The sequence below is a fragment of the Diospyros lotus genome, chromosome 2 (genome assembly GCF_014633365.1).
Source record: "Diospyros lotus cultivar Yz01 chromosome 2, ASM1463336v1, whole genome shotgun sequence".
Taxonomy (NCBI): Eukaryota; Viridiplantae; Streptophyta; class Magnoliopsida; order Ericales; family Ebenaceae; genus Diospyros; species Diospyros lotus.
The window spans coordinates 2,164,330-2,186,944 of NC_068339.1; the positions used below are offsets into that span (position 1 = coordinate 2,164,330).

At 38.1% G+C, this 22,615-nt stretch overlaps 4 protein-coding genes across 6 annotated transcripts; 1 reads left to right on the forward strand and 3 right to left on the reverse strand.

Moving 5' to 3' along the window:
• Positions 1-44: 44 nt before the first annotated feature.
• LOC127793751 (uncharacterized) lies at positions 45-2,699 on the reverse strand. The gene is made up of 7 exons (XM_052324456.1): positions 2,194-2,699; positions 1,783-2,024; positions 1,566-1,688; positions 1,322-1,438; positions 788-955; positions 474-615; positions 45-268 (listed from the first exon to the last, which is right to left on the reverse strand). Exons 1-7 carry the CDS (start codon positions 2,561-2,563, stop codon positions 90-92), a joined length of 1,341 nt encoding a protein of 446 aa, XP_052180416.1. The 5' UTR covers positions 2,564-2,699; the 3' UTR covers positions 45-89.
• Positions 2,700-3,859: 1,160 nt separating this feature from the next.
• On the reverse strand, positions 3,860-5,752 carry LOC127793752 (tubulin beta chain-like). Its single transcript, XM_052324457.1, has 3 exons — positions 5,084-5,752; positions 4,744-5,013; positions 3,860-4,655 (listed from the first exon to the last, which is right to left on the reverse strand). The coding sequence occupies exons 1-3, from the start codon at positions 5,475-5,477 to the stop codon at positions 3,982-3,984; spliced, it is 1,338 nt and encodes a 445-aa protein (XP_052180417.1). The 5' UTR covers positions 5,478-5,752; the 3' UTR covers positions 3,860-3,981.
• A 2,810-nt stretch (positions 5,753-8,562) lies between these two features.
• Positions 8,563-11,215, reverse strand: LOC127795342 (WUSCHEL-related homeobox 1). Of its 3 annotated transcripts, none has more exons than XM_052326958.1 (4): positions 10,711-11,215; positions 10,305-10,613; positions 9,836-9,921; positions 8,563-9,289 (listed from the first exon to the last, which is right to left on the reverse strand). In XM_052326958.1, exons 1-4 carry the CDS (start codon positions 10,892-10,894, stop codon positions 8,786-8,788), a joined length of 1,083 nt encoding a protein of 360 aa, XP_052182918.1. In that variant the 5' UTR covers positions 10,895-11,215; the 3' UTR covers positions 8,563-8,785. The 3 variants fall into 3 exon arrangements, with proteins under 3 accessions (XP_052182918.1, XP_052182917.1, XP_052182916.1); XM_052326957.1 differs by having other exon boundaries at positions 9,836-9,918; positions 10,305-10,616; XM_052326956.1 differs by having other exon boundaries at positions 10,305-10,616.
• A 7,695-nt stretch (positions 11,216-18,910) lies between these two features.
• LOC127795576 (thaumatin-like protein) lies at positions 18,911-20,258 on the forward strand. Its single transcript, XM_052327346.1, has 3 exons — positions 18,911-19,059; positions 19,194-19,704; positions 19,835-20,258. The coding sequence occupies exons 1-3, from the start codon at positions 19,008-19,010 to the stop codon at positions 20,004-20,006; spliced, it is 735 nt and encodes a 244-aa protein (XP_052183306.1). The 5' UTR covers positions 18,911-19,007; the 3' UTR covers positions 20,007-20,258.
• The last annotated feature ends 2,357 nt before the right edge of the window (positions 20,259-22,615 follow it).

A 22,615-nucleotide genomic window follows, 5' to 3' on the forward strand; every position in this document is an offset into this window, starting at 1 on the left:
TCCCCCCACCCTTGCAAAGCAAGCGGGAAGCCTTGTGCAAGGGAAAGGCTGATTATGTACATTAACTTGATATCCGAATGTAAAATAGTTTACTTTAATAAGTCAATTACATCCTTCCTAGAGCTGACGACCACTGGTGAAGCCGAGAGGCCCTTTTGCAGTTTTTCACCATTTGAGACCATCAAGATATCACTTTTGCTAGGGCTCTGTGCAATCTCTCCAGATTTATCTGGGGAAGATCCAAGAATCTGCACAGTTATGCTTCCACCTACCATGGAGCAAAGCCCAATTATTCAGCAGAGAGGAGAGAAGACAGGACACACTGAAGAACTTGGGATATGGTTTTTGTTTTAGCTTAAAAGCTTGAAGTTCTTTAGGAAAAAGATCGGTATAAAACCAACCCCTACTTAACAGGATTAAGACTTGATATATTATTGTCTAGAAAAATTAGTATAGACGAGTGAAATCTTTACCGAGTATAAGAGCAGCCCCAATCCATCCTGCGATACCCCACCTCTCCCCAAGAAGAAACCACGCAAAACAGGCACCCCAGAGCGGCTCCATCCCGTAAATGATGGCTGTTTCTGTCGCTGTAACATCATGCATTGCAGCAAGCTGTGCACACAAATACGGACCATAAAGAGTTTTGGAAAGTGAGTGAATTTTGGAGGCAATAGTTCACCTCAATCTAGATACCCGAACCAGGTTGTGTGGCTCAGACGATGTGGGTATCCGATGAACGGTGAGGTGACTTTATATGTTATGAATGAGAAGTAAGGGTCACTACCTCGGCCCAGAGGCAGAATCCGGTTGAGAAAACTCCAGTGTAGAGTGCTGGAATCCATGGAAATACCACCATCCAATCCCACAACGTGGCCTCGTCATAGTTTTTGACACCATCAAACCATCCCTCGACAAGACACCAAATTGTGGATAGCAGAGCAACAACACAAACCTGAAATGGAACGGAAGAACATTAGCATGGCTTACTCCTTCTATTCAAGCCGAGGTTTGAAACCAACTCTTCCTCAGGAAGATAGATGGGGTGATTCAGGTGAGATCCAATGTAGATCTATTATAGGATAAATAAACAGAAAATATAATAGATATATGTGGGGAACAAATAATTCTAGAAAGGATTATTTGTATGGTATGTCTAGTGTTAAAATTTATTATTGCCGTCATTTAACACCTAAATCTATGGTACTTGGGATCTAATCGATCATGAAAAAAAAAAAAAGAATTTGAGGATTATAGAGGACTTGAAATCACTACTTTTTTGAACGTGTACTGGGTAAACTCACAAAACAAAGTTACGGACCTCATATCCAAGAAGTGGTAGGAAGTTTTCTTTCTTTGTGCTTCTTGAGATCTGCTCTGTTCTAAGCATATGAATGCCGAAAAATATGGCACTGAGAAAATTCAGAAGATCCCCAACCTGAAGAAAACATTGTTTCAAATGGCGAATCCTGAGATTTTCCTTCCCATGCAGAGAGCATCATGCACATTTTCTAAGCTGAAAAAGAAAATTCCTGGAAGAAGAAGAAGAAGGAAACAGAGCTTACATTTGGAGGGGAGCCACTGCACTCCAGCATTACTACCCCTAAAACAGACATCAAAATGCCAAACCAGGTGCGAGCAGGCACCATTGTCCCCAACATGCTTTCGAGCAATGGAACCACAATTACCTATCCGTCAAGGACGACAACATAACGTATCAAGCGTTTATACCATTACAAATAATGGCGAGTAGTAGTAGCTTAAGTGTTATAAAGTGCATACTGTGAAGAGTGAAATGAATGATGCCCGGCCAGCATCAGATGTGAGTAGGCCAAGAGCCTCAACCAGGTAGCCTAAGCTAACCCACAGCCCCAACTCCATTCCTGCGTTTCGGCTTTGGGCATCGTTTCTTGCCCGAAACACAAATGGCAGAAATGGAATGGCTGAAATGGCAAATCTTACGGCACAGAACTCTGCTGGGTCCATGAACCCTTCAACCTCTTTCAGCACTGGAATGTCACTCGCTGCAAATATGAACCAGAATAATACAGTAACATTTAGTATGGTTTCGTACGAATCGCCCTACCTATATAGCTCACCTGATCAAGGTTTGAGATTGTTGTTGTTATCGTCCATGAATTTGTACAAATTGAGAAGATGATGAATCAAAGAGAACCAATTTGAGTGACATACCCCATACAATGGTGATGATGTTGAGCAAGATTATGCTCCTGATCTTTCTGAACCTGATCGAATTACCATCTTTTTGGATCACTGTCACCTTCTCCCCCAATCCTTCTCCTAAAGTGATTCTGCCTTTGTCATGAGAAACTGTAAAAGTGGAATCACAGCCGTGGCGGATTTCCAAACACCTGTTTTTCAGAGCTTTCCTGCAAGTGGAGGAAGAAGAAGAAGAAGAAGTAGAAGAGGGATCAATTGAAGACAAAATGGTGAGGTGGGTGATCTTTCTTCTGCTTCCAGAAGGATTGAAGTGGTAAGAGATTGTGGCAGAAGCAGGGGTTCTGTGTCCCTTCCATGGCGATAGCTCCACTGCTGCTGCCATCAAAATGAGTTGAACCAGGTGTCTGAGGAAGAAGACGAATTAATTTCGAATGTGATGAGAAGGAGAAGAAAAATCTCATGAACCAAGACTGGATAATGGCTTCCTTTAGGCTTTAGCTACCAAATAGCCTACTACTATTTGTTGGGATCCCAGAGAGAGACTTGAGGATTGTGTTACACCTCTAATCTTTATGTCTCTTTTTTTTTTCTTTTCAAATGCAATCCACATGTGAATTATTTATGCTGGGCCCACAAATTCTGAATATCATTGGCAAGGAATTTGGTGGTGATTATTCGGTTGTTACTTTGAAAGGTAGGTATATTAGTTGTTTACGAGATATGTTTTGTGTGCAAAATTTTGGTCTAACTGAATTAAATAAATTGAAATTATTTTTTTTAAATGTGATTCAATTTAGTTAATCTTTTTGAAAAAATTCGATTTTTTAGTAAAAAATAATTGAATTTTAAAATGATATCATTTTTGACCCATTGTACACGTTGAAGAAGAAAAGAAGAAGACAAGATGAAAGAAAGAAGAAAAATTAAAAAACCCAGCTCGAAATCTAACCCTTTGGCTTTTGTCCTTGTCAAGAATTCGACCTTTTGCCTACTGCTCCCTTCCCCTTTGTCATCGGTCATCGACCGACGACTATCGTGTCTGTCTCACGTCGTCTTCGGATTGTTTATTACACATATCGGATTGTTCACTACTCATAAAACAGTAAAAAAAAAGAGAGAAATTCATAAGATATATTTTGAACAAATTGATCCAGCTTTGAACATGTGGGCGTTTCACAATTAAGGGAAGGGAATTTGGGGGTCATTTCATTTGTCGGCTTGCTTGCAATACGAAGCCAGCATATGCCTAAAACTGGGGGCACCACCACCCCCACAAATTAACGAGACAGATGTGTTGGAAACAGGACGAATAATTAAAAGGAAAGAGTCATCAAATAATATTTAATATTATTTTTATATGTACAAAGGAGGAGTCTTTTTTATTTACATATATTGATTCTGTTTATATAAAAGGGTAAGAAGTCGATAAATAAAAGGTATTTAACATTTAGAGATTTAATATTATTATAATATTTTATATTATTAAAAAATATTTAACTTAAATTATAATTATTGTCGACAACAAAAGATATTAAAAAAACTCGATCATTTTTTTTTTTTTAAAGTAATATTAAACCTGACACGGACCACATAGGGAGTGGAGTGAGAGTCCATATATATATATATATATATATATATATATATATAGCCCTTTCTGAAGAAGAAGAAGAAGATCACGTCGAGAAGATCTTATATTATTGCCTGACACAGAAAGATAACAATTTCGCTCACTGAAAATACAACAATCTATAGATTCATGGCTGCCCGGAGCATCCGAAGGATCAAACTGCCAGAGCACCTTCAGTTCTCAGTGCCGCCATCATCGTCTTCGTCCTCAACCTCTTCATCGGCACTGGCATCCTGGTACTGTTGATACTCCGCGACAAGATCATTCATATTGCTCTCCGCCTCAGTAAACTCCATCTCGTCCATTCCCTCTCCAGTGTACCAGTGCAAGAACGCCTTTCGCCTGAACATGGCCGTGAACTGCTCGCTCACCCGCCGGAACATCTCCTGGATCGACGTCGAGTTCCCGACGAAAGTCGACGCCATCGTTAGCCCTTTCGGGGGAACGTCACAGACGCTGGACTTGACGTTGTTCGGAATCCACTCCACGAAGTAGGACGAGTTTCGGTTCTGGACGTTGATCATCTGCTCGTCGACTTCTTTGGTGCTCATCTTGCCGCGGAACATGGCGGAGGCGGTGAGATAGCGGCCGTGGCGGGGGTCGGCGGCGCACATCATGTTCTTGGCGTCCCACATTTGTTGGGTGAGTTCCGGCACGGAGAGAGCTCTATATTGCTGGGATCCTCTGGATGTTAGAGGTGCGAATCCGACCATGAAGAAGTGGAGCCGAGGGAATGGGATCAGATTCACCGCGAGCTTCCTCAGGTCGGAGTTCAGCTGGCCGGGGAATCGCAGGCAGCAAGTGACGCCGCTCATTGTGGCGGAGATCAGGTGGTTCAAGTCGCCAACTGCGTCATCGCAATAAACTAGAGTTAGCAGAGACTCAGACTGGACAAAATTATGGCCGCGAGGTGCATGGTGCTCGTGAGTTCTTACAGCTAGGGGTGGAAAGCTTGAGAGTCCTGAAGCAGATATCGTAGAGGGCTTCATTGTCAAGAACCATACACTCGTCGGCGTTCTCCACCAGCTGATGAACGGAAAGCGTGGCGTTGTACGGCTCCACAACCGTGTCTGAAACTTTCGGTGACGGGAAGACGGAGAAAGTCAGCATCATTCTATCCGGATATTCTTCCCTGATTTTCGAAATCAGAAGCGTTCCCATTCCCGATCCCGTTCCCCCTCCCAGCGAGTGACAAACCTGAAACCCTGCAAATTTGAATCCGTCAAAATTCAAGTTCCAATCCAATTAGGGTTTGGATGGCGATCGAATATTAACCTTGCAAGCAGTCGCAATTCTCTGCTTCTTTCCGCACAACATCGAGGACCGAATCGATGAGCTCCGCGCCCTCGGTGTAATGCCCCTTGGCCCAGTTGTTGCCTGCGCCGGACTGGCCGAAGACGAAGTTATCCGGGCGAAAAATCTGGCCGTACGGACCGGTCCTCACGCTGTCCATGGTGCCTGGCTCGAGGTCCATAAGCACGGCTCGCGGCACGTAGCGCCCGCCGGCGGCCTCGTTGAAGTAGACATTGGCCCTCTCCAGCTGAGTGACGGAATTTCCGGTGTACCGGCCGGTGGGGTCGATGCCGTGCTCGTCGCAGACGACCTCCCAGAACTTGGATCCGATTTGGTTCCCACATTGCCCCGCCTGGATGTGAAGAATTTCGCGCATTTTGGACTGAGGAAGGGGGGTTCGGTTCAGGGGCAAAATTGGAAAGTCAAAAGTGCTTAGGCTTGAATTTGGGGGAGGGGAGGGTAGTGTGGCCGATATTTATAGTGCCGTATAAATTGGCCGGCATTTGATCGGACGGCGGTGGGTGAACTTCTTGGTGCTGTGAAATTACGGAATTAATTGGCCCTGAAGGGTCTTGTGTGAAGGGTAGGGATTGGATTGGATTGTGGGTGGGGATCGGACGGCGGTGGAGTGTCCGTCTAGGTAGGACGGTGGTGGTGTCTACTAGTGGGTGGTGGTTTATTATGTGCAGATCGAGCTGTGCCATTTGGGACTACTTCAAGTCTTCAACTGGCCGGCTTGCTTTTATCAAATGGAATTCTCATTCTTTAGAGTAATTATTATTAGAGACTAAAAGAGCTAAATTATATTACATTTAGTAATAATAATAATATAAACCTAAGTAAGTAACAGGGATATTTTTTCAGATGGTACGTACTGATTCTCTTGTTTGCGAGTAGTAGTATTTTTTACAGGGTTTATATATGGTAGGTAGGTAGGTAGGATTATCCCACATATTCATTCAGCTTCGCCTAATTAATTAAAGGCGCGCGGTCTCCTTAATTATGTTGTTGTCATAATAATCAGAAACAAGTTTCTCCCGTATCATATATGTCATTATGGGAGGCGATTGGTTTTGGTGATTGGATCGACATGTACACCCACTTATATATCAGCCTTGGGTGGGTGGGTGGGCGGGCTAGCAATATTCATTATTACCCTCCTCACTTGTTCGATCTCATGTTCAATGATTTTTCAGAGAGTTTCTGCTAATTATGTTTTCTAGTGCCTTAATTTTATCGCTATATATGTATGGGATGCTCGTTGTTGTTCTCCCACAAATATATATATATATATTTTTATTTTACTTTTAGTTTATTTTCTATCTGCATTGCTTGTTTGTGTTGGCAGCAGATTCGATTTCTCTTCTAATCTGTAGATTGTTCTATGTGTCTTTGCGGGGTATTATGCCTCCGGCCATGTGCATTTTTGTAAGCTCTCTCATGTGTTTTTTCTTGTTAATTTATTTTCATTTACAGAAAAAAAATATTAAAATGAAAACTCACACATATGTAAGTAAAGCCCAATCTCAATCCTTAAACCCACAGAAGTATAGTATAGCTCAAGCCCCATACCATAGGTGAAAAATTCATTATACTCTTATATTGCAAGATTCACAATGTATATATTTGGCACATTAATTGATCCCAAAACATGAAACTCCACTGAACTAATTAATCTCCAGAGTTTGCTATTACGTACGTACCCAAAGACACTCTCTAAACAATCAATGCATCTATATATCTATCTTGAGTAGCTATCAAAGTACCTCATCGATCGGGTTCAATCCCCCTCCCCCGGTTTCCCCCTTTTGCATATCCTACAAACACACTAAACACAGAGAAAGAGAGAGAGAGAGAGAGAGTGGGGATTTAATTACAATGGGGGCAGGAAAGCTCCCTGGGTGTGTGGTGGGTACGTAGCTGCCTGAATATGGCCAAATCCAGGCTTCACCCATTTGTCATTTTATATATTTAGCTGTCTCTATGCCTGCAGAGAAGATGGGGGAGAGAGAGAGAGAGAGAGAGAGAGAGAGATCCCTTTTACCCTTCACCCTCAAAGCTCTATCGCTTTCGTCCTCTCATTCCCTTACATTCCACCTCCCCCCTTATTACTTGTCACTATATCTGGACTCTCTCTTCCCACCCATTCCCATATTATTAATTCCTTTCTCATCACTAGAAACAATAGTTAAGACATCAACAGCAATACACACAGACATATATATATATATACACATATAGAGAGGGAGAGCTAGGGAGAGAGAGAGAGAGAGAGAGAGAGAGAGAGTAATCTTTCGTACTCCTCTAAGAACTTCACTCAAAACATTTACAGTGGTCTTATATTTCATCAAACTAGCTAGATCATAATCATCTGGCCATTGTGGGTGTTTCTGAAAGTAAGTGTGTGTGTGTATATGTCCTGACAATGTATACAACTCTTCATCAATCTGTGGCAGATTTGCTCCTTTGGCTTGAAGCATTTTCTGGTTGTACCTGGACCTGCAAGAGACAGCACATTGTCTATTGACCAAATTAGGGGTCCTTTTCACTTTACAGTCATTCCCTGATCTGTCCATCTTCTTCTTCACTCATTTCAATCGGATCATACGCTAAAGGGCCTGCTCAAGCTGGCTATAACGAAGGGTTAATTAGGGTTTTGTGCTCTCATAAAGGTTGAAGGACGCTGAATTCTGGCCAGTAACACTGAAAACCATTGAGGGCATACGTGAACCATGCAATATTTTTAAGGAATGACAGCCACACACACACATATATATATATATATTATGATTATCATCAGTTAATTGGTTCCATGTTTTGGGTCAAATTAAATTGAGATTCTTGCGACATAAAAGATCCGCTTACATCAACCTGCTGCAGCATCAATTCGTATATGTATATATATAGACATCAAATTATCCTCTTTCTTTAGTGCCCAAAAACTAGTACTCTTTCTAGTTGCATATAATACCTATTCATTGCGCTGGAGATTGAGAGGAACCTATGGACTCCAAGTTTCTTCTTTTATGCTTTACCTTTGCTGATCAATCTCTCATCCCTCTTTCTCTTTTTCTTTTTCTTTTTCTTCTGTTTTGTGTGTTCCTTCTTCACTCGATCGATACCAGCCATCAATGTCATCTCACTGCTTTAAAATATATAAACATACTAGAAAGGGTCAGTTTTTTTATTTCTTACAGCTATATATTGCTGAAATACAATATATATATATATATATATAAGTATCATGTTACTGAAGTGTTCAGCACCCAATTCAGATCTCTTATTTCAACGTCAAACCCTCACATCTAATTTCCATTTTAGACCTCTTCATTGGAAAACCCTCTCTCTCTCTCTCTCTCACTCTGTGTGTGAGGGAGATGTACATTAAACACACACAAACATGATACATCTTGTTACTGGAAGAAGGCCTAAGCTTGTGGCAGAAGAGGCCCTGCAATATTCACAATAAGGTAGCTCTATCTTTGAATCAACCAACATGGTCCAAATGCGTTTTAAGGCAACCTTCTTTCATACTACCACTGTTGCACCAGACCCCCACCTCCATGAAATGTTCCATTCACTGCATTCAAGATCCTTTTACATAAATAAACTAACCCACAACCCACCCTTTTACTTAAATAAAGAACGCATGATTTTTAAAATATTGCCTGTGTTTGGCGAGTTTCAGTTCTTCAATGGAAGGAACTCGAAGAACTGGTACGGGGTGCTGAAGCTGGCGTTCATGGCGGCCAGCGCCACCTCGTTCTCCTCGCCGGCGTTCTCGTTGCCGTCGCCGCAGCTCCGGAGAGGGAACAGCTGGAGGGTTTGAGAAGAAGGCCCGCCGCCTGATTCATAGCCATCCTCGTTCCCGAAACGGCTTCGATATTCTCTGTAAGGCGCCGAAAAGATTTTGGAGTCTTGGATGCCGATCGTGACGAGCTTGGGGTCCAACGTTTCTAGGGTCTTAGAAGTGGCGACAGTTGTGGAAGAAGAAGAAGTGGTAATGTTGAGGAGGTGGTGGGGAGTGGACGAAGACAAGTGCATCATGGGGTGCCACGTGGCATTCCTCTCGAGCAAGCTCCTTCTCTGCGGTAATTCTCCCCCATCGAACTGTACCCATCCGTCTGTTCTACATTCAGAGACTGCAGCTCTTGCTGCCGCTGCCCTTATTTGTATCGAAGCAGTTTTCTAATAAGATAGAAGGCATGCAAAATTTCAGCATCAATTAAGGGATCAGAATCCCCAAATGAACACTAATCAAGAAACGATTCATGTCTCCTAAAGAGATGAAGCCAAATGCCAGTGGGGTCAGATAATTCGTCTTTTCTTGAGTGTGCCCAAAAAGCACAGAATAATATATATATATATATATATATTAGGGTTTTATATGTAAAAGGAGATAATGAAGAAAAAGCACAAGACCCAAAAACCCTAATCCATGTTTTATAACATAACAACATCAACATGAGCCCCGACAGAAAGGGGGGAATGCAGCTTTAGAACCCTTTTCATTTCCCAACAAACGAAGCTTTTCTTTTGTTTGTTACTTCCTCTGGATTGTCTTTCCTTCTGATAATCATGTGTATAATAGAAGCAATGAAGCCATAATCATGTGGGTACTATTGCATGATTAGATGATTCTAATTGTCCTTGAAAAAGTGAGTAGGCTTGGCGTGCCAAATTTGAAAAGGGCTGGCCGGCAAGCGGTTTCTTGAGAGAGAGAGAGAGAGATACCTCTGAGAGTGTACTGCAGTTTGTAGGGAGAGGCCAGCAGCAGCCCTTGGTCTGCTCGGCTTCAAAACCTGTCCTATTAGGCCCTGCTGTAGACAAAAAGAAAAACAAAAAGATCCCAACTTTACATCTCAAAACCAACCAACGGAATGGAAAAAAGCATCTCAAATCGAACATCTGCACTACTTTACATCTCAAACGACAAACCCAGCAGAAGAGAGACCCAACATTCTCTCTCTCTCTCTCTCTCTCTCTCTCATGTATTATGCAACTCTTACGTGACTTTCTTGTTTGAGATAGCTATTAGATCGAGCTCTGGTTGCAGAGATGCCAAAATTTTCTGTGTGATGTTTCATCTTAATTTTTGTGTGTGATTATAAGCAATCTGATCCAAACAAACAACGGGTATTACAGCTACTTGAACAATAGCATTGGGTGGATCAAAATTGGAGACTGAGGCAATTTTATATACCTGATTCTTTCCTTTCAAGGGTTCCTTGTTGTTCATCGGAGCCGGATTCGAGTTGACGGCGGCGTTTCTGGCGTTCTCTGGCCTTGTGGTTTTGGAACCAGTAGAAAACATTCTTCCCTTCGATCTTGCCGTACCGCCGGAGCTGCGCCGTAATGTGCTGAATTTGATCCGCGTTGGGCGTTCTCGTTCCCCTCCGATACAATTCTTCCAGCGTCTGTAGCTGTTCCGGCGTCGGGTTCCAGCGGGAGCTCACTACCACCTGGTGCTGCTGCGTCGTATTGAAATCTCTCTTGCTTTGCTCGGTTACACCTGCTGAATGTTTGAAGAAGCACAGGATTCAACACAATGACACGATGAACATTGTATTACTTCGAATAAATTACGTGACTATCATACAGAAGAGTACCCAGATGGTGGTGGTTTAAGGAAAGAAGATCGGCACCGTGGACCCGGCTTAAAAATGGAGCATTGCTGGTGGTGGTGGCCGAGATGGAAGTTGTCGGCCTTGGGATCAGCGGCCGGAGTTTCCGGCCGTTGCAAGAATCCGTCAAGTTGAGCTCTCCACCGTCATTATATCCCATCATCCACATTGTGGGTTCAATGAGAAACAAGAAAGGAGGTCAAGAGTGCGTAGGGTTGAAGAGCTCTCTCTATATATATATGGAAGGAGGAGTTGGAGAGAGAGAGAGATGAAGGTAATAAAGACAGTTGGAGTAGGAATGAGAGTTTAAGTAGGCGAGGCCGAAACACTGGGTATTTGGGTTTCAGAGAAAGGGATTGAACAACGGAAAGAGAAAGACGAATAGTGATAGAAAGAAGGATTGGTGTTGGGTTTAAATTGGAACAAAGTGAGGAAGCAAGCAAGCCCGTCAGCCCAAGAGAAGAGAAGAGCCATTCTCTTTCACAATTTACCTTCATTCATTCATTCATATGAGGTTGACTGAGAGAGAGAGAAGAGAGAAGAGAGAGAAGAGCGAGGCGTGGAATTCTGGGAGTTATTGGGAGAAGAGAATGAAAGCGACGTGACGATCATGAGGGCTATCATAAGCCTCATCACCTCTTACACCCTCATTTATTGTTCTTCTCCTGTCCTGTGCCTTTCACACTTATTCTCAATCCGAACTGCCCCTCTCTCTCTCTCTCTCTCTCTCTCTCTCTCCCTCTCCCTCTCCCTGCATCTATATGCATCATTCTGTACGGCTCCTCTCCCACCCCCCACCACAGTGAATTCTCTCTGATGCCCCCACCATCATCGTCTCCCTTCTGCTTCACTTCTGCCCTTGTGTGTCCAAACCTAGCTACCTCTGCAACTCGAACATATATGCATGTACATGCTCTTCATTCATCATACCCCCATCATATTATCACATTCATATTCATATAGGCATGTGTATAGACAGATATATATATATATATATCACAGTCAGTGTGAGTTTGTGTGTTGGGGTTTGTTTTGGGCTTGGGCTTGGCTGCTGCCTAGCTACTAGCTCGCTCGCTCGAATCTTCTCTCTGCTTGCTGTGCTGTGCTGTGCTGTCTTGTGGTGGCTATATATATGTATATATACATATATTGCCAAGGCATATATATATAGCTCCTAATGGTATTAAATGTTTGGGCATTCATGTGTCCACTGCTGTCTACTGTCCATTTCCTTAAGTCCATACCTCTTTGGCTTAGACCCACCTGCCGTCAATGTACTACTCAATCTTCTACTGCATCCACTGCTTACACCAATCTTATACCTTGAATCTCTGGTGACTTTTTTATGGAAAGTTTATTTCCCAACAAGAATTCCATATATATTATTTAAACTTTAGAACCTATCTTCGACTTCTATATAATTATTTAAATTTTTCATTGTTAATTTTAATTATACTCATATATTTATATTTTTTAGTTTATTTAATTCCTATATTTTAACCCCTTTTTTTATATGAAATGTTTCAATTACGCCCTTATATCTTTATTTTTTAATTAATTTAATTTTTATATTTTAATATATAAAAAATTTAAAATAACTCGTATATATAAATGAGTTTAAAAGTTTCTTCAGTTCCCCAATCATTATCCATTAATTGTCGACCTTTTAATTCCTATATGATATGTGTGTGTTGCCGTGGCAGAATTAGAAATATGCTTTCTCATTTGACCAACGCCAAACCTTGGCCAAATCCGTGTATGTATTTTTAAGGTTTTTTCGTCTGATTAATGTTAAGTTTTTTTATTATTTTAATTACATTCTTAAATCTATATTTTTGAATTAATTTATTTTTCATATTTTGATCCTTTTTCAGGTAATAATTCAAATTTTTTAATATTTCAATTACAATCTTATACATATATACTTTTTAGTCAATTTAACTTTTTTTTTTTTTTACATATCAAAATATATAACTTAAATTGATTCGAATCAAAATAAAAATAAAAAAATATCAAAGTGAAAGAATTAAATTTATTAAAAAATATAAGTACTTAAGTATAATTAAAATAAGAAAAAAGCTTAAATAAGCACACTAAAAAATATAAAAAGTACTAGCTAGCTAGGGTCAGGGATTTGGCCCCAATTAGCTTCAATTATAGATGTTAATGCATGCATATATGTACGAGCGGGAGGGACTGTGAAGGATGCAGATAGATTGGAGTAGTCGATCTGCAAATTGCAGGATGAACTACATAATAATAATAATAATAATAATAATAATAATAATAATAATAATATATAAAGAGTAATATTGTCGAATAAATAATAATAATAATATATAAAGAGTAATATTGTCGAATATATATATATATATTGGGTATACCTACCTATATATATATATATGTCCAACTTTAATTAATTGGTCAGAGTACCAATTAATTAATTAATTGCTGGTAGTTGCAGGGGTTATGCCCCAACAATCAATCTGTAAGGTCCTTATTAAAGGCAGGCATATATATAATTTGTCACTTTCTGCCTCCAAAACTCCTGTCATTTTCGCTGCAGCTTCCCCAAGTGCAATTCAAGAGGAGGTGACTTAGGTTTAAGGCTCTTCATATCATTCCGTCTCAATCCAATCCAATCGATATTGGAATTAATTTGCACACATTTTTAATTGATTCAAATTGGTCTATACCCTTTTTTTTTTGTTTTATTTTTTACTTTAAATATATAAGTTTTTAAAAAATATCATATGTGTTATGTAAGGTCGTTCCAACCCTAAAACCATATATGCATAAGACCCCCAAAATTAGAAGGTCTCAAATTTTAAAAGTTTGTAATATGTATGTATATATATATTTTTATTTTTTTAATAATAAATATTTTATTAAAAAAATTAAATACAAAATATTATAAATCTTTTTAACTTCCCTTCATGAATGTAAACATTTTTTTACATTAATATTTTATTTTGTTTCCTTCTATAATTAAGAGAATTATGAATGTATAGTTTTTTACTCACACTGATCTTTTTAGAATTTTAAAAAAAATTAGTTTTGTTTTTCTTTATTTATTATAGTAAGTTGTTTATTTATTTATTTATTTTATCTCTGAGACATTATATTTTAATTAAAATTTTATTATCATTAAGAGATTATTATATTTTATAGTTGATTGAATTTTAACTTTTTTTATTTAATAAAATAATAAAATATTTGTATAAAAAAATGTATTATTTATTTTTTTATAAAAAAAATAATACTCAAAGGCCTCAATAAATCTTTTTGCCTAAGACCCTCAACTCTATTGGGTCGGCTCTGATGTTATGTTTATATAGTAGATTATGTATTATAGATTTCCTTTTACTTGGGATACTCTCTCTTGCGGACTCTCGTCGCTTGATCTTACAATTTTCGATAAAGGAGATAAATATGACTCTAATTCATAGTAATTGCATAGAAAATGAATTCGAACCAAAAAATTTAGACTGCCCACCACTCCTGGCTAACCACTAAGGCAACCCCAAGGGATTATTTCCTTTTACTTTAATTATTATGGGGTGGTTAGCACACCCTATCTTTAGAGATGAAAGAAGAACTCAATTTTTTGTATGTGGAATTTTTATTTATTTTTTAAACATTTTTAGTTATTTTCATTGGTAGTGGCAGAATTGTTAGTTGATGGTCGTCCTTTTCAAAAGAATAGAATCAACATATAGTGTCGAATAAGTAGATATAACTGTTAAGTTGTATGTTGACGAATTCAATAGAATCAATTATAACGACCTTACAATGGTGAAAAAATATGCTAGATGTGATCAATCGGGTGAAAATTTTGAATTAGGTTGTGTTACTTTGAAATCTGATCGGGTCAAATACTTTGATATTGGAATTAATTTGTAAAGATTTTAGATCCATTCAAATTGGTCCATACCCTTTTTTTTTTTTCCTGCTTTACATATAAAAGTTTTAAAAAAATATTATGTATTATATGCATGTTAGCTCTTACTTTAATTATTACTAATTTAATGGCTATAATTGGTCTTTTGAATCGGTGTCAAACTAGATTAGACAAAAAAAATCAACTATGATTAATATTAGAACTAAAATTTGAATACTTTTACTTAAGTTAATAAGTAAAAGACTTGTGTAAATTTAAAATGTGTATAAATTATATTTTTTATTTTTCACTTACCCATGACAATCCATTTATATCCCTAGTTATATATTCTTGAGGATTCATTTATTCCATGTAGAACTGTGTAATCGTTTATATCTATCCAAGAGACTGGATTTTAGGAATCGACTCGCAACAAATATGTTCATACACTTAGGTGAACTATGGGTTTTAAAAAAGATGGAATAGTTCAAGTCAAATATTATCTGTGTACTAAATTGGCATCTCAAGTTTCTCACGTTACAAAGAACCAGAAAAAAAAAAAAAATAGTTATAAGGTTAAAATAATGACTAAGAAATACATAATAGCCATAGGAAATCAAGTTAATTTGGTATGGGCCGGCTGGCCCATGTTAGATGTTTAATTTCTTGTGACATGATGACATATAGTTTTTATGTAAAAATAACATAAGCAGGGCAATAATGGTATATGTGATATATATGATATGGGTAATGCTAATTATTATCTTAAGCGTAATCTTTAATTAATAATAATTTTATTTTATTTTTAAACATAATTTAATTATTTCATCTATTTTTAATATGCTCAAAAATTTATATTGATTGATCAAATGATTCAAAATATGATACTGTTGTTACCGGGTAACAACAATGAATTTGTAGAAAGGGAAACTGTAGATGGATGACCCTCTGATGGACGATTCTAGCGATGGGTAACCCTCTCGTGGTGTATCTGAGCAATGGATCAGTCTTCCGGGGTGAAAACGGCGATGGGTGACCTGCTGGAAAAAGAATCAGTTAGGGGCGTGGGCGAAGGTCCCCGCGTGAACCCTCCAATGCTTAAATTATATCACCGTAGAAGTAGAGTACTCGAAAGTAAGAGTGTAAATATGAGAGCGAGAGATTACATACCAAATGAGGGAAAGTGACCTCCTATTTATAGCAACAGGAGGGGCATCCATGTGTCACGTGTCCCGAGCTTTGCGGCAAGAATCTCGGAGAGGCTTTGACCGAGTCTCGTGGGAGTAGTTTTAGGCTGATTATCTTGGAGGCGTTGGCGCAAGAATATGGGGCACATGGATGTCAGTGCAGCAACCTGGGTGACCCTCACTCGGGGGGGGGTATGCACAAACGTGGGCAAGGAAAGCACAAGGGGCCGTGCGCGCAGGTGCACGGGGCCGAGTGCGAAGGGGCCATGCGCGGGAGAGTGCACGAGAGGCCGAGTGCGAGGATGGCCTTGCTCACGGGCGGCCGCAAGCAGGGGTGCGCGCAAGCAGCGGCGCAAATGGGCACCCGTGCGCGCTAAGGCGCGGCTCCCCCGAGTGGGGTCACTCGGGGGAAGGCCGTGCCCGAGGACGCGTGCGCGGCTGCTCGCTCGCGAGGGCACGCGCAGTTGAGCCCCCCCCTGAATGGGGTCACTCGGGGGTACCACACCCTCAAGTGACCCTCACTCTGGGAGAGCGCCTTGAGGGCTAGGGGCGCTGTCCTCACTAAGCAGTCATGTGCTGCCTGGTCGCGTGCGTGCGGAAGGGCCGTGCTGGGCGCGCCCGCACCCCTTGGTGGCCTCCTTTGGTCACCCATGGGGCTGCCATGTGGCGCTTCCTCGAGCTGCCACGAGGCGTTTGTATTGCTCCTCTTTTCAGTATTTTTTATGCATAACAGATACATTTATTATTAATTAATAGAATTATTTAGACATTATAAATAAAATGTAATAAATAAATCTTATTTAAAAATAATGTGAATTTATTATTGTTTAATTAGTATCACTTATATTATATATAATTATGAAAAATACTACTTGGATATTTAAGAGTGACATTTGCTGCGACACTCCCACATTTATATATTATACTGTGTATTTAATTAATGCAAATACATAATAATTTAATGTAAGAGTTTTACAACTAAACAATACCGTTTCAACTTTTTAAAAATATTTTATATCCCAAAACCACAAGAAACACTAGAAAAATATTTTCAAACTGTTTTTATAATTTTAAAAATATTTTCGAAAAGTTTTGCAATTTTTTTAAAAAAAAATTGAAAATGAGTTTCTACTTTGATGATGCCTTTCTTGTATTTAGCGACTGGGTACTGAGACTCAAGTTTAATTATTTTTTTATTTACACATTTCTCCCACATATCTATTTCTTATATTTTTTTTTAAAAAAAATTCCATTTTATCATTTCTTACAATTTTTTAAAAATATCATTTTATTATTTTAATTTTATATCGTATCTATTTTTCCTTCCAATTTTCATGGGGCATATTTGGGCCTGGAAAAGCCCATTTTCAGATTTCAGCATCATTGGGCCAAGGCGATCTCCTTTATTCTTGCCCAGTTAACCTTATCAGCATTCCGCTAAGCCCACCCAACACAAAGACACGCACATAACATGAACATTTCTTCTCTTTTGACCAAGTTCATACTTTTGCTTTTGTATAATTATTTAATTTTTTATTATTTTAATTATATTATTAAATTTATATTTTAAAATTAATTTAACTCTAATATTTTATTTTTTTAAAAAAAATTAGAACTTTTTATTGTTTAAATTATATCTTATATTTTTAAATTAATTTAATCTATATACTTTGATGTATAAAAAAATAAAAATTATATTAATTTAAAAATATAAATATAAAGATATAATTAAAATAATAAAAAATTTATCTTGATATATAAAATATATATATATAATTAAATTAATTTAAAAAACGCAAACTCAAAATAATAAAAAGTTTAAAGTAACGTAACAAAAAAAATTTAAACCTCGCATTCTCTTTTCTTTGTATAAAGAGCCCAAGGAGAGCGCTCATCAACATGATTGCAAGTATAGAAAGGGTGCCGAAATGAACAGAATAGGTGGGGGCTTCTAGGAGGCATATATTCAAACACATGAAGGGCATCAAAAAGCACAGTAAAAGCCCCGGGCTTTAACTTGAATTTTTCACCCGTTCGTCCGTGGCCATCTTCGGATCCCTTCCCGTTTACATATTTAAAAAGTGAAAGAATTAACAATGATGAATGAATCCTGCAACAGTGGAAAATCAATCTGAGGATGCTAGAAAACCAGTACCCAGTTGAGGAAATAAGAATCATACTGGGGCGCAATTGGAGCGTAATTCCAGCCCCTTCTCCCAGATTCGTCTCTGTCGACTGTCGCGTAATCAATATTTTAGTTAATCGGAAACCCTGCTGTTGAATAGATTAGATTAGATTAGATCTACGGAGATAGCATTAAACGACAACAATTCCGACGGAATCTCTTCTGCCGAGGAAGGGCGAGAGAGAGAGACAGCCAGACAGAAAGACAGATTCATTTATTTTGAAAGCACGACAAAGAAGAGAAGAGAAGAGAAGAATTTACAGCAACGGCCAACAACTAGCAATCAGAACCTCATGATCAATCATGAAAAACCCATGACAGTATCAATGGCTGTGGATGGATCATGAAGAAGTGAGTGTGAGAGAGTGAGGGACACAGCAATATATATATATATATATATCTGACAGCCTCGAGTGGTGAGAGAACTCTGTCATTTATCATCATCTTCCATCTAACATGAAGATAGACAAATGTTTTTACTCGTTTTTAGGTTTTCCAAATGTTTTTTTTTTACTAAAATATTTAGAAACACTCTAAAAATTTATTTTTGAGCTTTTTTATAATTTTAAAATATTTAAAACTTATTTTACAATATTAAAAAAATATTGAAATATTATTTTTATTCAAAAAAGCATTTTTATCCATAAAGAGATCAGAGACAAAAAAAAATTCATCAATAACTAAGTTTATTTTTAAACTAAATAATTATTTTTTTATAATTTTTTATTAAAAATTATATTTATAAAAAAAACTCATATTTTTTTATTTGTACGTTTTTCTCCGTTTCTGTTTTTATTTTTTTTAAAAATACGATTTTTTGTTTTTTTTTATCATATTTATTTATTTTATGTAACTTAACTTTTTTGGTAAAGGTGGAAAGTGTGAATTGTGAAACCCTACTTCTTGTACTATTTTTTACTACCCCCTCTCCCCCCTTTTTCTATATATCCCACCCCATCCTTAGCTGTAACACAAGAACCTGAACCAGTGGCCGTCCGTAGTGACCTCTCTCTCTCTCTCATCTTCCGCCATGGCTGTAATGCACAGACTCCTCTTCGCCTTCTTGGCAGCCCTTGTTTCAGGTAACTTCTCTCTCTCTCTCTCTCTCTCTCTCTCTCTCTGTACAGATCAAGAATGCGTTTCTAGTAAGGACGCATAAACTCGAGAATGTGTTTGATTTGGCTGACTTTTGGTACAATGTGGTGGTGGGTTACAGTAATGGAGGTGTCGGGGACGACGATAACGCTCTTCAACAAGTGTAGCCACCCAGTGTGGCCGGGAATCCAGCCCAGCGCCGGGAAGCCGGTGCTGGCGCGGGGCGGCTTCAAGTTGCCGCCCAACAAGGGGTACTCCCTGCGGCTGCCGTCCGGTTGGTCTGGCCGGTTCTGGGGCCGCCACGGCTGCGCCTTCGACAAATCGGGCCGCGGCAGATGCGCCACCGGCGACTGCGGCGGCAACCTCTTTTGCAACGGTCTCGGTGGCGCGCCGCCGGCGACCCTGGCGGAGATCACCCTCGGCAACGAGCAGGACTTCTACGATGTGAGCTTGGTCGACGGCTACAACCTCGGCATCTCCATCACGCCCTTCAGGGGCTCCGGCAAATGCAGCCCCGCCGGCTGCGTCAGCGACCTCAACCTCATGTGTCCCGTTGGCCTCCAAGTCCGGTCGCATGACAAGCGGCGTGTCGTCGCCTGCAAGAGCGCCTGCTCCGCCTTCAACTCGCCCAGGTACCATTAACAAAACCCTCTTGATTTACTTTTAAAAATGACCCAGATTAAAGGTAGAATTTTTAACCATTTTACAACAATTAAGGTGAGATAATTAATCTATTTTGTTTCTTTCTTCGCGTTAATTAAGGTACTGCTGCACGGGGAGTTACGGGTCGCCACAGTCCTGCAAGCCGACGGCGTACTCTCGGATATTCAAGGTGGCCTGCCCGAGGGCCTACTCTTACGCTTACGACGATCCCACCAGCATCGCCACCTGCAGCCGCGGCAACTACCTCGTCACCTTCTGTCCTCACCACTAAATCCCAGCGCCGCCGTCGACGGCGGTTCCCCCTCCACCGGACGTTCTCTACTCCTTGATTATTGCTTCTGCATCCGGGTGGAGGACCCTTGTCTAGTAACACCATATTATATACTATCAGCTATATTATATATGTATGATGATGATATCATAGGAATAGGAATCATTGAACTTCCATATATATATATATTTGGTCTGTGATGTAGATCTTGCCTGGCTTGCTGCTAATTGAAGGCTAATGTGTTGTTTTTGAGATTGAATGTTTGTACAAAGCCTCCTCTCCCAATGCCTCAGCCTCGCAAAGTGAGAGTTTGCTTGGTTGGTTTGCTTACAAGATCTCGTGAAATTTAAGGTTATAAAGTTGTTAAGAGATCAAGGGGGTGGGCTGTTTGGCTGATCGGAGCAAGATTTGAGAGTAATCAGCACTTAAATTACGAGTCATTAAGTCCTAAGTAAGTTTCAGTAAATGCTGATCGAATCGGCCTGTGTGTGAAGCCTATTGGAGGCTGGCAATGGGCGGGCGCCCCCATGGCTTGTTTTGCCAGCTTTGGGGGCGCTCTATTATTAAAGCTGTATTGTGCGTAGGCTGCAGTCTGACCTATGTTCAAGCTGCTCGCGTCTTTTAAAGCTCTCTCTCTCTCTCTCTCTCTCATGCAGACTGCACATATTTTGTATTGCGAAATCCATATTTCTTTTATCTGAATTTTTACAATTTTTTTTAATGTGGTCATATAAACTTTGGTTGTATGAATAATCTGATTTTCAACTCAATTTAGTTCATTGTCTTTTGACCCTTTTTTTTTCTATGTTAACTTAAATTTTTTATTATTTTAATTATATTTTTAAGTTAATTTAATTATTATATTTTTATATGTAAAAAAATAAAATGAGATGTCAAGAGATTAAATAAATTGATTCAAAAATATAAGTTTTAGAAAAGTAATTAAAATAATAAAAAAATTAAATAATTATATAAAAAAAATATTAAAATACAGTTTTAAATTGATTGAATAAAAAATCAACTCCGGATATAAAAAAACATGATAAAAATATGAATGTAGCCTCATCTTTCGGGGGACTTTGCATTTAAATTTCGGTATAGATTGAAAAATCAGCTTCCTTCCTAATGGACGGACTATTTCGACCTCGGCTTGACTTTCTTTCTGTCTCGTCTTCTTAAGTTTTAACTGATTTTAGGACCTAATCAAATCTCAGTTCCCCAACCCCAACCCGATTCGATGTGAATTTTAAAATTTTTAATCTCAATCACTGCTGTCTTTGAATCTACTAATTTTGTCCATTTTAGATAACTTAAAAACCATATACCTATGGAGGAGGAGCAAAATAAAATTGAAATATTTTTCAGATTAAGTTATGGGGAGAAATATTTTAAGATTTTTATTAAAATTTTTAAAAATAAAGTTGTATGAGTTATTTTTCCTTATATGTAAGGTAACAAATAAATTTCTCTCGAGGGAAAGATGAGTAAATTTATTTGAATAATTTTAAATAAAAAATTACGATACTTCTTCTTTTTAGTGGGTTGATAAATAAATTTAACAAATATAATAAAAAATATTTTTATTTAAACTATTTTTTATATATATTTTTTAAATTCATATTGTAATTAGGTAGTATTTGTTAAAATATGATTATATCAAGATAAAATTAAAATATTTTGTGAACTAAGATATGAAATTATCAAGATAATTCTTAGATTTTTATCAAACTATTTATTAAATTTTTTTAAATATATTAGAGGACACATGCGTCATTTTTTTTATCTATAAGATTTAAGATATAGGCCCCGTTTGTTGCAGTTTAATTAAAGAAATTATAACTTCTAATTTCTTATATTATAACTTTTAAAACTTAGAATAAGTTGTGAACTTATTTATTACAACTTCTCAAAAGTTCTACTTAAACAGTTGTGGTGTTTGATACCATAACCTGTAAAATAACTTATTTTTGTATAATTATTCATAATACCTTTAATAGTTATAGAATGATAATTTAAAAATTAATTAGTGTATATGTATAAGTTTCAAGTGTTATAAAAAAATTAATTAGTGTATAGAGAGAAAGGGAGATGGCGAGAGAGAAGAAGAGATTTGAAAATGGAGATGGCGGTGGAGAAGAGAGACCCTTGATTGCGTGAACAGAAGAGTAATTCTTTGTTAAGAACATGAGCAAAATTGTCAAAAAAATATAACTGTTTAATCAGAAGTTGTAGAAGCTAGGGTACCTCAACTTTGAAAAAACCAGCTTCTACCCCTTTTAAAAGCTAGTAAAAACTATAAACTAGAATTCTAAAAACTAAAATAAACATTACATACCCACTTTTTTGAAACTAGAAACTAAAAGTTATAACTTTTAAGCTACAACAAACAGAGTCATACTTATCTGAAGAAACGATGGATAAACATATTTAGAAAATATCATATAAAAAATCACATAATTTTTTTTAAAGGTTCGTTAGATAAATTTAGCAAATACATTAAAAATGATAAAAATTTAAAATATTTTATTTATATTTTAATAAATAAATAATATCTTATTAAAAAAGAACAGGTAAATGATATGGATGTGATGGGATGTTTTGACTTATTA

Coding starts and splice junctions, on each gene's coding strand:
- LOC127793751 (XM_052324456.1), bottom strand. CDS start 2,563: ATGGCAGCAGCAGTGGAGCTATCGCCATGGAAGGGACACAGAACCCCT. Junction 1,689..1,782: donor CATTCATTTCACTCTTCACA/GTATGCACTTTA, acceptor CTTGACGGATAG/GTAATTGTGGTTCCATTGCT. Junction 956..1,321: donor TACCACTTCTTGGATATGAG/GTCCGTAACTTT, acceptor GTTCCATTTCAG/GTTTGTGTTGTTGCTCTGCT.
- LOC127793752 (XM_052324457.1), bottom strand. CDS start 5,477: ATGCGCGAAATTCTTCACATCCAGGCGGGGCAATGTGGGAACCAAATC. Junction 5,014..5,083: donor GAATTGCGACTGCTTGCAAG/GTTAATATTCGA, acceptor TCAAATTTGCAG/GGTTTCAGGTTTGTCACTCG. Junction 4,656..4,743: donor CAAGCTTTCCACCCCTAGCT/GTAAGAACTCAC, acceptor GCGATGACGCAG/TTGGCGACTTGAACCACCTG.
- LOC127795342 (XM_052326956.1), bottom strand. CDS start 10,894: ATGTGGATGATGGGATATAATGACGGTGGAGAGCTCAACTTGACGGAT. Junction 9,922..10,304: donor CCTTGAAAGGAAAGAATCAG/GTATATAAAATT, acceptor TTTTGTCTACAG/CAGGGCCTAATAGGACAGGT. Junction 9,290..9,835: donor ACTGCAGTACACTCTCAGAG/GTATCTCTCTCT, acceptor CTATCTTATTAG/AAAACTGCTTCGATACAAAT.
- LOC127795576 (XM_052327346.1), top strand. CDS start 19,008: ATGGCTGTAATGCACAGACTCCTCTTCGCCTTCTTGGCAGCCCTTGTT. Junction 19,060..19,193: donor CTTGGCAGCCCTTGTTTCAG/GTAACTTCTCTC, acceptor GGTGGGTTACAG/TAATGGAGGTGTCGGGGACG. Junction 19,705..19,834: donor TCCGCCTTCAACTCGCCCAG/GTACCATTAACA, acceptor GCGTTAATTAAG/GTACTGCTGCACGGGGAGTT.